Below are 16,397 nucleotides of genomic sequence, written 5' to 3'. Positions count from 1 at the left end.
ATGAGAGAAAATATTACAACAAAGAATAATACATTCGTCTAAATATCTAATCGACGGTGTTGATTTCAAAAAACAGATATTTTCAGATTTATGTCGAATTTAAGAAGTACCAGTCAAAATGACTGGTATTGGTAGAAGTAGCAAATGCCAAAATTTATTCGAATTATGTTTAAGTTATAAAAAAATAAAAATTATTTTTACAAACCATTCCTTATATCTAGAAAAGTCATCATATAATTTTGAGAAAAAAATGTAACGTGAGGTGGGAATTAAATAATGAAGTTGCGCGACCAGTCATTTTGACTGGTCTGGTAGTTCTAGTGTTAAATATAATTATTGAAATTTACACTTCATTAAATCGTCTATCCATAACCAAAATTTTTGTTTTGATTTCATCCTGTTCAATTTTTGATTCCACGTCTCTTGTAATAAAAGTCTCGGAAGTAATACTAAGGGACAAACAAAGAAGTCTAAGGGATCAAAAACGCAGTGTGCTAACGTGAGAATATTTCGTTTCGTAACTTTTGATTGACGGAGTTTTTATGAAACACTAAATAAATCTATTTAATCATATTTCTTCAAAAGGGTACTTGATTTCTGCATCGTCTTTCTGCTCAAATTTCGTTCAATTCCTCGTAATCGTAATCATCGGGGCCCTGTTTTGCGGCAATGTCGAGGAATTCATGTATAATAATATATTCTTCATATTCTTGTCTTTCGTCTATTGAATTTATGACTGTGGTAATTTTAAGGCTTTAGCAGGATATTCCTTCGCACTATTTGCATAGTTGAGTGCAAAGCAGCTCAGCTCTTTTTTGCAAGTAGTCGAACGGTGTAGACTTTTAAAAATTCCTTGAGATTTTTCGAAAAGTCATTGCAAATTTTTGCAAATTTCCAAATATTGTACCCGACTTTCGCATTCCCTCCCACTCTCATTACTGTGGCTTTCCCGTTGTTCCCTTCCCCTACTCTCCTCACTTCGTCGATCTTGATCATCGTCCCCTCACCCCTCTTACATTTTGCGTGATAACTCCTTTGAACTTCACTGTTCACCACACTTTTCGTATGCCACTAATTCACCCTTTTCTTTCTCTCCCTCCTTTCTGTTCCCTTACCCTATTTTTGTAGTACTTGTGCACGGCGTGCTCTTCAATTTGCTTCTTTACTGAAATACTATTCTTGCTTTATCTTTCTCTTCCCTATGAATCGTCGAGAAACGATCTATTTTATCGAGTCCACCATTTCCTAATTTCCTCTCCATTGCATAAAAGAGTACTTATTCATTTTCTCTGCTGTTCAGGTTTTATGCCAACTTTTCTGCGATGGTAATTCTGTATGCTTTGCCAGTGCAGAGTACTGAATTACCATCTATCGTCTCGGATTCAGAATTAATGTTTGCGCGTACCTTATCCATCGGGTTTCTACAGTATCCTCAGTTCTTGTTACTAAAACTCAATTCTTACCGTAATATGGTAGTCAATTTTAGATTCATCATATATATAAGTATTTAGGATCAAGATTAGAAAATAGAATAGATGACGGACTACGTTTATTATTCCTGTGTTAATTTTTATTATATTATTAATACGTTTTCCCCACCCTCCCCCCTTATAGAAAGAAAAAGCATGATGTCATAGTTAAAACAAAGCTGAATTGTGATTTTAATACAAAAAAATACAAACGTACAAAGAGATTTAGAATTTTACTCAAAGCATAGTAGAATTGTATTTCTTATTGTTTGATATTTATATATAATTATTAAGTTTAATCTTAGGGATATTTTTTTGGGCAGGTTTTAATTAGATGAACAATCTATTAATTAGTTGAACGTTTCGTCCCTATATTTGGGACTTCCTCAGCAATTTGATCTTTATTGTTTTCGAGTATCAAAACGTTCGAACACGAAAAGTTGTGGTAGGGTAACGGTTCAGAATTGACTGTATGTATAAGATAGTGTATACTTATGACTGTAATTAGAAATGATGATATATTGACTCGTGAACAATAACGATCGAGTTGCTGAGGAAGTCCCAAATATAGGGACGAAACGTTCAACTGATTAATAGATTGTTCATCTAATTAAAACCTGTCCAAAAAAATATCCCTAAGATTGAACTTAATAATAATATTAGAAAATTTTGGATAAGAAAATTTATTATATTTATATATAATGTTTAAATTACTTTCATTTTATTGTTAGCAACTAAAAATATCACAGAGGAAGACTATTAATAAATAAAAGAAGTTTACTTTATAAAAATTGCCTGGGCAAAACTTGCGACGACAGTGTGAGGTATGAAGCAAGAAAAATGTTAATGGAATTAAACGTTCCAACTTAATTGGCGTCGTATGTAAAAAAAAGGAATCCATGGAATTTATGCAGCAGAACACTTATGTAATAATTGAGAATAAAAAATATTTTTTTTTTCGTAACAATTACTTTTTATATAATAATTTGGGCTAATTTTACAACCTTTTCCATTATTTTCCGAAAAGTATAACTGTGCATTTTATCTCGCACTTTTAACATATATACAAGAAAATTTTTCACTATTCAAACGATTAATATCTAGTGATTTTCAATTTAAAAATATGGTAAGAGAAGGAGAGACTGTATAATTATCAATACTTTTATTGTTCACAAATTTAAAATTAAAAAAAATTCTTTATCAGACATTTAATATAACAGGATGAGAAGTCCTAATAAAAAGAAGAAGAAGAAGAAGAAATTTAACAATACATATGGTTGTTGCTATGTGCTTATACGGATCTAGTAACCTGTATTTAGATTCCAGGTATGGATTAAGATGTAATTATTTCATTAGTTCCAGTAATTTTCGATCCTCTATCGCTTGAATTAGTTTTTAAACACATTTATTACGTTTGCTCAAATGTTACTCATAAAATCACTTAATTGCTGGTTAATTTTTTTTTCTTAATAATTAAACTCAATACAGATTACTGTTGAGTTATATTTACATTCAATATATAACTATTACTAAAAAGTATAGTTTTATGTTAATGAATGTTAGATAGGAATTATCAAAATAAGAATGAAAAATCTACAAAAAATTGAGTATTAATTATTATTAATCTTTGAAACAAAATCAATGTGCGCGTATATTGACGCGCGAGATAGAAAGAGAGATAAAGATAGAGAGTGTTTTAATGAATATTTGATTAACTGAAAAATAAATAAATAAACATTTTATCATTTTTTTTTATACAGTTAGACATCAAACGTATTAAATATAAAGAAGTAAGAAAATTTCAGAGAAAAAAAAAAAAAAAACGCGCGGCCCAACGTTAATCAAGAGTCGTTTTTCTAGACATTGATAAAAACTTTGAACGAACGTAAGAAAGACAAAAAAAAAAATAAAAAGAAAAAAGGGGGAAAAAAAAGTAAAGCTGATAATCAAAAGGAAAAGTGGTAAAGTAAAAAAAAGACGAAAAAGGGGAAAAGAAAAATAAGAAGTAGGAAGAAGAAGAAGAAGTAAGAGAAGGGAGGAGAAGGAGGACGACGAGGAAAAGGCTAAAGTAAAGGGGTGGAAAAAGGTATGCATGTGCGTGTGTGTGTGAGTAAGAGAGAAAGAGAGAAATAGAGATAGAAAGAAATAGAAAGAGAGAGAGAGAAAGAGAGAGCAGTCATTGGGGCGCAGACGCGTCAAGCTATGGGGTGGTCGGTGAGGTTCGGGGTTGTTCGGGGTTTCTCGTAGTTTGTAACCTTTACGGCGGTGGCCAGTGCACGTTCGTCTCGAACGTCGAGCGCCTCGCGTGCTCGCGATTAATCGTTCTCTCACTCTCTTTGTCTATTTCTGTCTCTCTTTTTCTCTCTATTGCTATCTATCTATCTCTATATATATATATATATATATATATATATATATATATCTGTTTCTTTCTGTCTGCCTATGTATATATATATCTTTGTCTCTCTGTTTCTGTTACTCTCCTTCTCTCGCACGATAATCCGTCGCGCGTTTTAACCGGGATAAATCTAATCGTGTGCTGCACAATGTAAAAAGTACGATGATGATGATGACGATGACGATGACGATGATGATGATAATAATGTGCGTGTCGAGCAAAGGAGAAGAACAATACATAGAGATCAAGTTTTTGTTTATATTTCTATATGAGATCAAACAACGAATAATAATCTCGTAAATTATTAAACTTATTTATTTACATATTATTCTCTTCCTTGTATTTGTATTATTCTTCTTCTTCTTCTTATAATTTTTGTTTTTGTTTCTCTTTTGATTCGTATATTATTAACATAAACGTGTCAGATAGATAAAATAACGAAATATCACATACAAGGGGACCATCACTCTTCCTTTTATATTTGTTTTTTTTTTTATACTTCTATTTTGTTTTTACTATCCTTTTATTTTTTTTTTTATTTGTCAATCGAATTTGAATTGACATTATATTATCTTTTTATCTTTATTCATTCCCTTTCGCATTATATTTTTCTATTAGATATTTCTTTTCAACGTTGTTTCACCTTTGATTTTTCAAATGCTTCGACGTAGAAAATCATTTCAAACATAGTATATTTCATCTCTTGAAATATTCTTTTCCTTCTTATTTTTTGTTCTTCCTCTTACTCTTTAATATATTCACCAATGAATAATGTAATAATTCGGTATAATATCTCGGGAATTCGTTCTCTCCCTCTCTCCCTCCTACCCTCAAAGGAGTATTCTTCTTCGGTTCGATCTGAATGTACTCGATTTTCATTTCGATTACGCTTGAAATGCATTTTATGTTTAAACGGTAAAACAATAATCTTTCCATTCGGTACTTTTTCTACTTTATTTTTTTGGCACCATTTTTACGAGGTATTTCTAAGATCTTACGATAATAAAAGATTCGAATTTTCTTTCTTCCTATCATCTTTTATTTTGTCATTCATTTTGAAACGTAAAGAACACACCATCGAGATAGTTCATCGAAGTTGATCCTTTAGCATATCGAATTTCGAAGGAAACTTGCAATATTCTGACATCTCACAGAATATAGTCAATGAGAATATACCAAGCAGTATAATCTATATATATATATAGATTATATATTTCATTTCGTTGTCGTTGCACACGTGTTACCACGATGTATGTAGTTACATAGAATACATACGTGTTTTCTCGCGATTTTCGTTGCATACATATATATACAAAACTTATATTTACCATCGGTATGTTGAAGCATAGTTTATGTCCATTGGGAAATACTTGCATGTAACAAAGATAGTTTCTCCATGTTTCTTATACAGCATCTCGTTTCACACAACTCAAGTATAATTTTCATCGCTTATTTTGTGTTCTATTAACAAATATACATATACAGAAATACATATATATGTGTGTACAAATATATATATATATAAATTTATGTGTTGATGTGCGTGCGTGCGTGTGAGTCTGTCTCTTCGTGTGCACGTTGCGGTTTAATACGGCATTGCGGGTAGACGTTGAACGTAGATCGAAATACGAGGGTGAATCTCATCTTAGGAACAACTTTTCAAGTTGGAATGATAGTAGTGAATGTGTAGTTTCCATCGATAGATCCTGATGTTTTTCATAGGCTTTTTCGAATATGATCGATCGATTTTGAAAGACGCTTTTCCTACAAATTCTTTTCTTTCTATTATTTTTTTCTTTCTCTCTCTTTTTCAATTTCCCTTTCCCTACTCCTTTCTTTCTTTTCTCTTCTCTTCTCTTCTCTTCTCTTCTCTTTTTCTTTATCTTTTTATTTCTCTCACATACACATTCATACATTCACAGAGAACATTTGCTTGGAAGCTTGATTACCTCGAGGGATTCCCTCTCAATCCGTACAATCAGCCATCACGCTGGATGGTATAATTACAGAGTTGACGTAAAAGAAAACGGGAAAATGGGCAGATTTGTTCTAATTTATTTTGGTTTAAGGATAAATCGTGATTCTTGAAGATTTTAGAATTATTTCTACTTGATATATCATATCTGAGATTTTTTTAATAGTATAGATTTTCAAGTTCAAATATTAAAGTAAAATATTAACATAGAATAATTTTAAATTTTCATTTATATTTCATATCTCATATATGGTGGTATACATTATTATTATTATGTTTTCATAACTTTTTGTATTATAGTTTTTATTTTTCGTTTTGTTCTCAATATTTGAAATATTTTGTTTTCTTTTTCTTCTATTTATTAATAATTTAGATAATATAATTAGAGGATTCTCGTGACGAGATTTATTTGAGCTTTTACTTTCGTCCAAAATAAATTGATACAAATGGTGGGTGAAGATTTGTTTCGATTAATACAAAATTTAAACTAGGATTGTATACTAATGTAAGATTTATTTTTAACATTCTATTAGAATGGGTAATTACCTCTATATATTCAATCATATTTCTAAAGTAATGTTTCTTTATTTTTATATTTTTGTTAACAATTTGTAAATCGATTGAATAATTAAATTCAAGTAAAAAAAAAGTATAAAATTTCTTCCCGCTTCTCGTATAAATCAAAAATCGACTTTCGCTATCGGATTCTCGTTCCTTCTTTCATTTTATTTCTTTTCCTCTCTTTCATTCTCTTTTTCTTTCCTTATACTGCTTGTACCAGTAGCTCTTTCCGCACCCTTCGATCATAGTGTTTTACGCGAAGGGAAAGGGAAAGGGACGGGATGGGACGGTTATTCTTAGATGGTGAGTCGAAACGAAGTGTGTACGCGCATCGGTGTATTCCATTTATCACTCTCATCGTATTCGTCCTCTTCGATTCGACTCTTATATATATATATATATATATATACATACATATATATACATGCAATGTACTTCGAGCTATCGTAATTCACGAACGTGTCCTTTTAGCAAGAAATTCGACAAAGAATTCTTTCTTTTTGATAGTATTTTTTTTTTAACACACACACACACACACACATATACACATAAATTAAATACGAACAGGTAAACGATATACCTATATACATAAACGTGACACGCATAGAAAATCATTTTAACACGGTCAGAGTCAGTAATTCGTGAGAGAAAATAGAAAGAAAAATGGCAAGGAGGGTTAATAGTTGTGTGCGTTAAATAAAAGAAAGAAAAAATCGGGGGTGAGTTTTTTTAGATGCGAGCCAGCAGTGCATCGGGGGTGATAAATCGGGGCGCAAAGGCGCCGTCGCATCTCCGTGCTTGTTTTTTTCTCAACGTGATGTTACTATTGCTCTACAATAATCCTTTGTGCTACTATTACTACTATTACTATTACTACTACTATTACACGTGATCGAACAATCGTGAGTGTTGGATTTTCTCGTGGGGAAAAAACGTTAATCTGACTGATTTTTCTTCTGCGAAGAGGAAGAGGAAAAATAGTGGTAGAGGGGTTAGAGGAGGGGAAGAAAAAGGGGAGGAGGATAAAAGAGTAAAAAAAAGAAAAAAAGATAAAAGAAATAGATAATTAAGGAAGCAAAACAAAATTAGAAGAAGATAATAAGAAAGAAGGGGGAAAAAATGAGGGCCTCGTTGTTACTCCTGGGGGGCATCATCGTAGTTCTTTCGATCGCGGTTGCAAGGGCACTGTCCTGTGTGTGTTCCCCACTCGAATGTGACATACTCACCGACGAGGATTGCCCTGGAGGACTCACCTGGGATCCCTGCAGGTAACTAGCCTCATTTGCTTTTTTATCTACAAGTTTTTGTATAACTATTTAAATAGTATGTTCTTATCCCGACGGGATATCAGAATAAAACTTATATTATTCGATATTTTGTGTTGTAATCTGACTGGGGTTTCATTTATTTTTCTTTTTATTTCATTTATACTTTCTCTTTTTTTTCGTTTTTTAATATATATATATATTGTTTTTAGAGTGAAGAAAGATAAAACAACGATTTTGTTTACGAAATTATAATATCTTTATAAAGTATCTCATTTTTTGAATATGAAATAATTATGAATAGGTTTTATTTTTTTTTTTTATTCGCGTTTATTGAATATTACTTGTATACACTTGGAAATTTTTCTTCTCATACTTTTCTTACTTGTATTTTTTTGATATCGATATTAAATAATTGTATTTGTGAAATTGTAGAACGAAATTGTATGATCCTAGAATAATCTTTCTTCTTTTTTCCAATATAATTTTTAATTATTTAGTATTTTCTCTCGTCCAAATTTATAATTTTTGATGATAAAGTTTCATAGGGAACTTGGACATGAAAAGAAGTAGAACTTAGTTTGATTGAGTTGGACGTTTCGTCCCTTTATTGGGACTTCTTCAGCAACTTAATCATTAAAGCTCAGCGTCTTTTTTATTTATTTCGACATACATTTCTTAAAAATGTTTTTTCATAATATTCCAAAGCACAATACATCTAAACTTCGTTAGTTTGATCGTTATTATTTATAACAAAACAGTTTTGTTTTATAAATATAATAATAATAACGATCAAACTAACGAAGTTTAGATGTATTGTGTTTTGGAATATTATAAAAGAAATGTATGTCGAAATAAATAAAAAAGACGCTGAGCTTTAATGATTAAGTTGCTGAAGAAGTCCCAATAAAGGGACGAAACGTCCAACTCAATCAAACTAAGTTCTACTTCTTTTCATGTCCAAGTTCCCTATGAAACTTTATCATCAATAATTTTTAATTGTTACGATTTACTAATTTGAAACGATTATTAATAATGTTAAAATATATATTTTGTTTTGCATAAAAAAAATGTTAATCCCTGATCGTATATTTCTTTAATAAGATATTATGAAATGAATATGGTAGATAGAAATATATACGCTAATTGAACATCTAAAAAAATGTTCACGATAGGTAGAAGAAACTTTTAGATTCTTATTAAGGAAGCTGTGACATGTGTGTTAAAAATAATTTCATAAGAAAACTTGTCGAGAGTTTACCAGACAAGATGTTTTTAATCGCACGTTGATCACATTTAACTTACGAAATCAAATAAATTTTGATTTTTTTAAAGAATAAATACAAAAAAAAAAACAGAAATAAAGAGAAAGGAATGATGGATCGTGTTTAACCGAACACGAATGAATAGTTTTTAAATTGTTACAAATGACATTCTTGTTTGAGATTAGTAAAAAAAAAAACAGAAAAGAAAAGAAACAATTAAAAAGAGTAAAACCGTAGTAAACGACAACGAACGGATAATAATTATTTTTATTCTTTGAGCTGGGGTAAGTGGTCCTTGGAGAAAACGCAATATCCAAGCTTTTGTGTACTTAATTAAACGAGCGGAAGAAAAAAGAAAGAAGGCGGTGGAGAAAAAGGGTGGAGGAAGGGCATTAGCTCAGTTGAATGCGTACTTAACGTGAAACAATTCATAATGGATTCTTACGTTCTTTCTATTTTATAAATGTAGATAAGCGTGTTAACGTTGAAATATTCTATTTTGGAATTGAGTTAATGACCAACCATATATAACGGTTGGTTTTTTTTAATACATTAAAATAAGAAAAAAAAAGTTTATGGCATGTATATGTTACCGTTGAATCCAAGCATATTAGATATATATTTGAGACTCGAGATTATCGAAATCTCGAAGAACGGAACTTGACGCTCGATGAAGGTTCCTTTTGTCATGGCATACTCTATTCAACAAAGTTATTCTTCCTTGCATTAGATAACCGTGTTACCCTTTTATATCAAAAAGCTCTATATGATGTGTCGTTTAATACTTGTATGTATTTTAAATATCTTTCGTATTTTTAAAAAGATATCAACCAATCTCGAGAAATAAATCAATGTAAGAACTGTAATATCTAAAAAAAAAAATTATTCTTAATTTATTTATTTAGTATTTCTCTCGTCCAAAATTACAATTTTTAATGATAAAATTTTACAGGGAACTTGGACATGAAAAGAAGTAGAATTTAGTTTGATTGAGTTGGACGTTTCGTCCCTTTATTGAGATTTCTTCAGCAACTGTAAATTTTATTTTATTATAAATTCTTGATACGATACATAAGGTTCATACAATATAATTTTTCTACATATTACCTTAATCATCAAAGTTCAGCGTCTTTTTTATTTAATTTCAACATATTTCTTTTTATAATATTCTAAAACACAATACATCTAAAACTTCGTTAATTCGATCGTTATTATTCAAAGTCCTCAACAAAACTGTTTCAATCTAGAGTAGTGTTTGTTAGCCTAGATATCTTCAGTGTAAGGTGTCCTCTATTATTTATTATGGTTAAAATTTAAAAATTCCGTTGTAGATGTGATTTAGATTATTTTGTGTCTGTTTTAAAATTTACCGTGTTATTATTCCATATGTGATACATTTCGCTGATGTTTCTTTTGTACCAATTTTCTTCTAAGTCTAAGATAGTTGCTGCGTCAAATTTAAAATCATGTCCTGTTGTGAAATGATGTTCAGCTAACGCTGTGGTATTAGTTTTATTCACATTTATAGGTTTACAGTCATTTTTATGTTGGTCTAAATTTAATATTCAACTGCACTGTTGCATATAAATCCAAAATTGAAACAATGTAAAGAAAGTAATGAATTATTTTCAAATACACACCTAATATATAATACAATGCATATATACAAAGTAAATTATCGAATTATTTCATTTCTTATATATTTATAAAAATAAATGAAAAAAAAACTCGAGGAAATCTATCATATATAAAACTTTTCGTAATTGTTTTGTCGAATCGATAAACGTGTCGCGATATGTTTCTATCTTAAGTATTCTAAATGAAATTGACGAGATTTCGATGGAAGTTAAGCGACGAACAATTACGAAATACCTTTGCGAACTTGTTCGGTGTGACGAGATTTCTTCCTCCTCCCCCCTACCTCTACCCCCACCTTTTCTCAACCCTCTTCTTCTTCCCTCTTCACTCATTTGAAGCGACCCTTTTTCTTGGCGCTCTTTGAAATTGCACGCGAGAACGAGAAGAGAACGAGAGCGGGTCCACTTGAAACGGGAGGAAGTTACTTGTAAGGTGAACAATTTGAACGTAATTGCTTTTCGAGTGGCGAGAACCGTAGATAGGTTCGATAGATCTGATCGATCTCGCGAGGTGGTGTGAGTGATAGGAGAAACGGAGTTGGGGGCAGGGGGGAGGTGGAGGGTGGGGGGAGGGCGTGAGAAGGAGACAGAATCGAATAAAAATCGCAGGAGATTGGGATTTCGGATTGATTCGTGAATCATGACGTGACTCGTTATTGCCAGCTTCCGTCGAACGTTGGAACGAAAACCGTCGTCGATCTGCTGACTCTACAATATAGAATCCTGTTCACCATTGTTCCCATTCCTAACTCTACATTTTCATCCTCTGCTTCCTCTACGTCCTTTCACCCCCCCCCCCCGTAACCATGGCCGATATCCATTTAAACTTTTAATTTTAGCTTAATTTATCACAAAAATTGCATTTCCATTCGAAAACTTTCTTAAAATAGTTTGTCACTCGTCTCGTTCGTTCGTTTTTTTTTTCTTTTTTTTTTTCCATTTATTTTGTATTCGCAAATTGAAAAGTTATTTAATAAATCAATTATTTCTCTCGTCCAAAATTATAATTCTTAATGATAAGGGTTCATAGGGAACTTGGACATAAAAAGAAGTAGAACTTAAATTAAATTAAGTCTAGATTGAAACAGTTTTGTTGAGGACTTTGAATAATAACGATCGAATTAACAAAGTTTAGATGTGTGTTGTATTTGGAATATTAACAAAAAGAAAAATGTATGTCGAATTAAAGAAAAAAGATGCTGAACTTTAAAGATTAAGGTAATATGTAGAAAAATTATATTGTATGAACCTCATGTATCGTAATAAGAATTTATAATAAAATAAAATTTACAGTTGCTGAAGAAGTCCCAATAAAGGGACGAAACGTCCAACTTAGTTAAATTAAGTTCTACTTCTTTTTATGTCCAAGTTCTCTATGAACCCTTATCATTAATAAAATACTATAATTAATTTTTGTTTATTTATAATACTTATTACTAATGTTATTAGTGCATAACACGCAAATATATGTATTGTATTATAATTAATAATATATAAAATACAGATCTTTTTCTTTTCATATACTTACTGTAGGAATACTTTTGTTCCCTGTTGTGTATACGCGTACAGTTAAAATAAAATTATACATTTTATGTATTTCTCTTTCTTTTTCTCTCTCTCAATGTATTTTCCAGATGTTGCAAAGTATGTGCGCGCGTTGAAGGTGAACCATGCGGGGGTCTTTTCGGCTTTTCCGGGAGCTGTGCGGTCGGACTGCAGTGTATAATCAAAAATCTACTACCTCACACACGGGAAGTGGACGAGGGCGTCTGTGCGAGTAAGTTTTTAACGAAATTATTTTCTTTCTCTACCGTCATGTCTAACTTTCGTTAATTTACAAACGCTACTCCTCTCTTATTATTCGAAATTAAATATCACGGAGACGTTCAAAAGTACATGAAGAAATTTATCTTTCGTATTCGCGAATGTGTTTCATATATAATATTTTATTTAAATCTTTCTTGTTTTTCTTGTTTGATATTTTTTTTGTTCAATTTTCTCTTTTCAATTTTTCATGGATCAATGCGAAACTAAGTGATCTCTTTTGTATTCGAAACTAATAAAAATTGTTGTTTGCTTTTTTTGATAAAGTTAAATATATATAAAAAAAGAATAGAAGAGAAAAAAAGAGAACCGAAAAACACACAGCATTTGTTTATTATTAGAGTGATATTTGGTATATGAATAAAAGAGAACGATAAAAGGAATTTTGAGAAGTAAACAAATTTTAGGCAAAAATGTAACTAACGCATGCTTCTGTGAATTTAAATTTGTTCTGATAAGGCAAACTAACTTATCCCATTTAGTCGAAGCAACTTTGAGAAACTCATAGAATGTGTATGTATGCTATCATCGAATTAATGACAATAGCATACATACTTTTAATTGCGACATTTCGTATTTACTGAGATAAAAATAGAAATTAATAATTGATAATCGTTGAAGTATAATTAATCTCATTTTTTTGTTTTTGCTCACGTCGAATATTTTTTCTTTATAAAAATCTGCGGATTGTAAAATCCACCACATCGACAATTTTAAACGTTTTTCACGCATATGATGAAACGATGATAAAAATGTAATAAAACATATTCATATATTGGTGGATATTTGAAAATACTTGTTTTTGCCGGCGTACTCGAGGATCGTACTCTCATCGACGTCGATGAAAATTTTCACGTGTTGCGGATAAAAATTTAATGAAATTTTTTTCATGTTTACTCGCTCAGGTGTCGGATAGAAAACAAAATAAAAAAAAGAACCCTAAAATTCCTGGCTCGCACACTTTACATTTTGCAGTTTGTTTATTTATTTTTTTTTCTTTTTTCTCATATTCACTAGAGAAATAGACGAGCAAATTATTTTTCCACAGTGAACAATTATTTGTAATCGTTCTTTTTAACTACTTTTTAGATAGTTATATAAATAATATATAATACTCTTGCCTTTTATATGCGATACGATTAAACGTGGGCATTCTTGTTTCTATTTTTTACGATCCTAAACTTCTTCATTCTCATGTGATTTTTTTTTAGTAAGTATAATACGTATCCGCGATAAAACTAATACTCTATTGTAATCTTGCGGTTAAGTAAAAGAGAAAAAAAAGGGAGATGAGGTACTTGTATATGTATTTTGGACGATCTTAATGTACGTTATAATGTTGGGTCCAGATTGCATTAAGGATATATTACAGGAATTATGTATATGTTATTTTAAAAATGTTTAATCCTGTTATTCCATAGAATAGCTAGATATTACGTGGAATATTTTGACATTTTAGGGAAAAAGGATATAAAAAAAGAATTTTATTTTACACTTTAACTATAATATGCAAGAAGTATCGTCCGTTAGGAAGAACTATTTTTTACTCTTTTATTTGTGTACTTCAACTTTTTCTAAACATTATTTCTTTTCTTATCATTGTGCACGCATAAATGCACGATTAATCAATTAACTGCACTTGCGAAACGTTTAAGATCCAATAAGTTTTACGAGGTCATGATCGATTCACAGGGGGTAATCGAATTTCTCACGTTTTTCTTGTAAAATTAATTCTTCTTTGCACTTTATAATAGAATACTACCTTTTCGTTTGATACTTGACATTTTTTTACGAGTCACTTTTTTTCTTCTTCTTTTTTTTTCAATTAAAACGAGATTGTCTTAAGTCGATGTTCAGCATTAAAATTTCATTTTCTTTTGTATAATATAAGATTTTTACAGAATTTTTTCACACATTTTTAGGCTTACGTTTTCATTTCTTTTGTTTTTTAATTTCCTTCGAATATATGTATTAATAATAAAATATATTCAATCCAAATCGAGCAATTGTTCGAGCCATTTGAAACGTGATAAGTACATTTCAGTTGAAACCTCCCTAGTGGGTTTACCCTCTTCCGCAAGCTGCTTTCTTTCCGCTTTATACCGTTTTCCAGGGTCTTTTTTCATTCAGCTTTCTTTCTCTTTGTTTGAAAGTTCTTGACACTTTTACTAAGACAAGACTATTATCAACCATTCCGTAGGCTCCAAACTGAAAAGGAACTACTACTACTAATGCTATTGCTACTACTTCTACTACTACTACTACTACTACTACTACTACTACTACTACTCTTATTCCTTCTGCTTACTGCTTAACCACTCGCGAATTTAATTGAGCAATTTTTCTGCCAAACCAAATAAGTACCTAAGCGTTATTTGCTAGGAAATTTTCGATACTAGGAACCTTCTCATAGCTTGATTTTCCTAAGTCTCCTTATAGAGAGAATTGAGTGAAACCTTTTGAATTTTCCTTTAAAATCGATCGGACGAGATGAAAAAGTGTAGAGAACGCGTGTCGAGGAAATTATCGAATGCCATCTACTTTACCTTTATGTGCTTTAATATACTTCATTTTGATAGTGTTTTAAAATGAATTATATGAATGAATAGATACTTTGTTCATTTTATCTTCGAATAATATCTGAATAAACAATGTTAATCATTCTTATTTAACGGTGATATTATATTGTCTTTTTTTTTTTTTGCTCATTAATAAGATAATCATCTCTGGAATATTTATCGAGTGGAAATTTTACCGAAATTCTTCGCGTCCGTATATTAAAATTGATTTGATTGTTGCTAAATCATGAAAAAGAAGAGATCACTATTTACAATATTAATTTTGATCGAATGTGAAATAAACGATAAGTATTTATTCGCTAATTATGCATTTCCAATCAGAGTACCAATACTTCCACGATTTAGCGTGGAAGTATAAGTATATATATATTGTTTAATTTTAATTATTAGATTTTATCAATGTTATTTTGTGAGTACGTAAGCTCGACGATTGCCGTTATAGATAGGAATAACAATTCTCATGTATTTTCCACGGTAAAACTAACTTCTCTCTCAGTATCAACGACATGTTTTGCAATCGTGCAAATCGGTAGACTTGCTGTTGTTGGAATCATCGATATTAAAGTTTATTGAAATATGTATCGTTGTAGAGAAAATTTTTGCAACAGAAATTTTGCCAACGCTTACAAGTATAAACGAAATAACAATTTTTCTTTCTCTCTCTCTTTCTATTTTTTTCTTTTTTATATATATGTATATGTATTCGATTCGTCGACAAATTTTAAATCTAAATTACCTAATTTTGTAGAATTAAAAGAGTCTCTCCAAATAAATAAGGTAGGAGTATTGAATTTCGTATTTTCACTTCTTTCCAATTATTTTTTCGCATTTCGTAAAAATGAATTATTCTATGAATTAGAAAATATACGAGAAAAAAAAATATTGTATGCTTGGTTTTTCCTCAAATCTTAATTGCAGGTAGTTTTGTAATATTAATTGGTATCTCAAGTTTTCATTAGGACTTTCGATATGAAGTACTTTGTGAGTTTAACGATTTTTAAAACTTTATAAACGTCAATGATAAATGAAAAATGTTGAAGAAAATTCTAACAGCACATATTAGCAATTAATATTTGTTCTAATTTTCTCTTTTTCTAAGATATACATTTAAAAGAAAAGTTTTTTATAGTTGCGTGCGTTTTTGAAGTCACATATATATCGATAAATATCGATTTGTTTTTTCTGCACTCCCAATTTTTTTTTCCATATTATGACATATATATATATATATATATATATTATTTTATAATAATATATATGAGTTTCAAAGGGAAATTAAAGACATTTAATAAATTTGATGAACAATTTATTATGACCTTGTTGAACGTTTCGTCCCTTACTGGGGACTTCCTCAGCAACTACAAATTTTTTTTTTTTTTTATTATTAATTATGACTTGTTAAAAAGATATATAAACATTACAAT

General features: G+C 30.3%; 1 protein-coding gene across 1 annotated transcript; it reads left to right on the top strand.

Annotated features, from left to right (window-relative positions):
* Positions 1-3,919: 3,919 nt before the first annotated feature.
* Positions 3,920-12,347, top strand: LOC106784618 (venom protein 302; the record flags this gene model as incomplete). The annotated part of the gene is given in 3 exon segments (XM_014744368.1): positions 3,920-4,163; positions 7,128-7,671; positions 12,205-12,347. Coding segments are annotated over 2 exon segments (292 nt in total), but the record flags the coding sequence as incomplete, so codon positions are not given.
* Positions 12,348-16,397: the final 4,050 nt, after the last annotated feature.

Source organism: Polistes canadensis, unplaced genomic scaffold (genome assembly GCF_001313835.1).
Source record: "Polistes canadensis isolate GaletaPanama2010 unplaced genomic scaffold, ASM131383v1 scaffold_37, whole genome shotgun sequence".
Taxonomy (NCBI): domain Eukaryota; kingdom Metazoa; phylum Arthropoda; class Insecta; order Hymenoptera; family Vespidae; genus Polistes; species Polistes canadensis.
The sequence above is the reverse complement of the archived record's forward strand: the minus strand, read 5'-3'. Positions and strand labels throughout refer to the sequence as shown.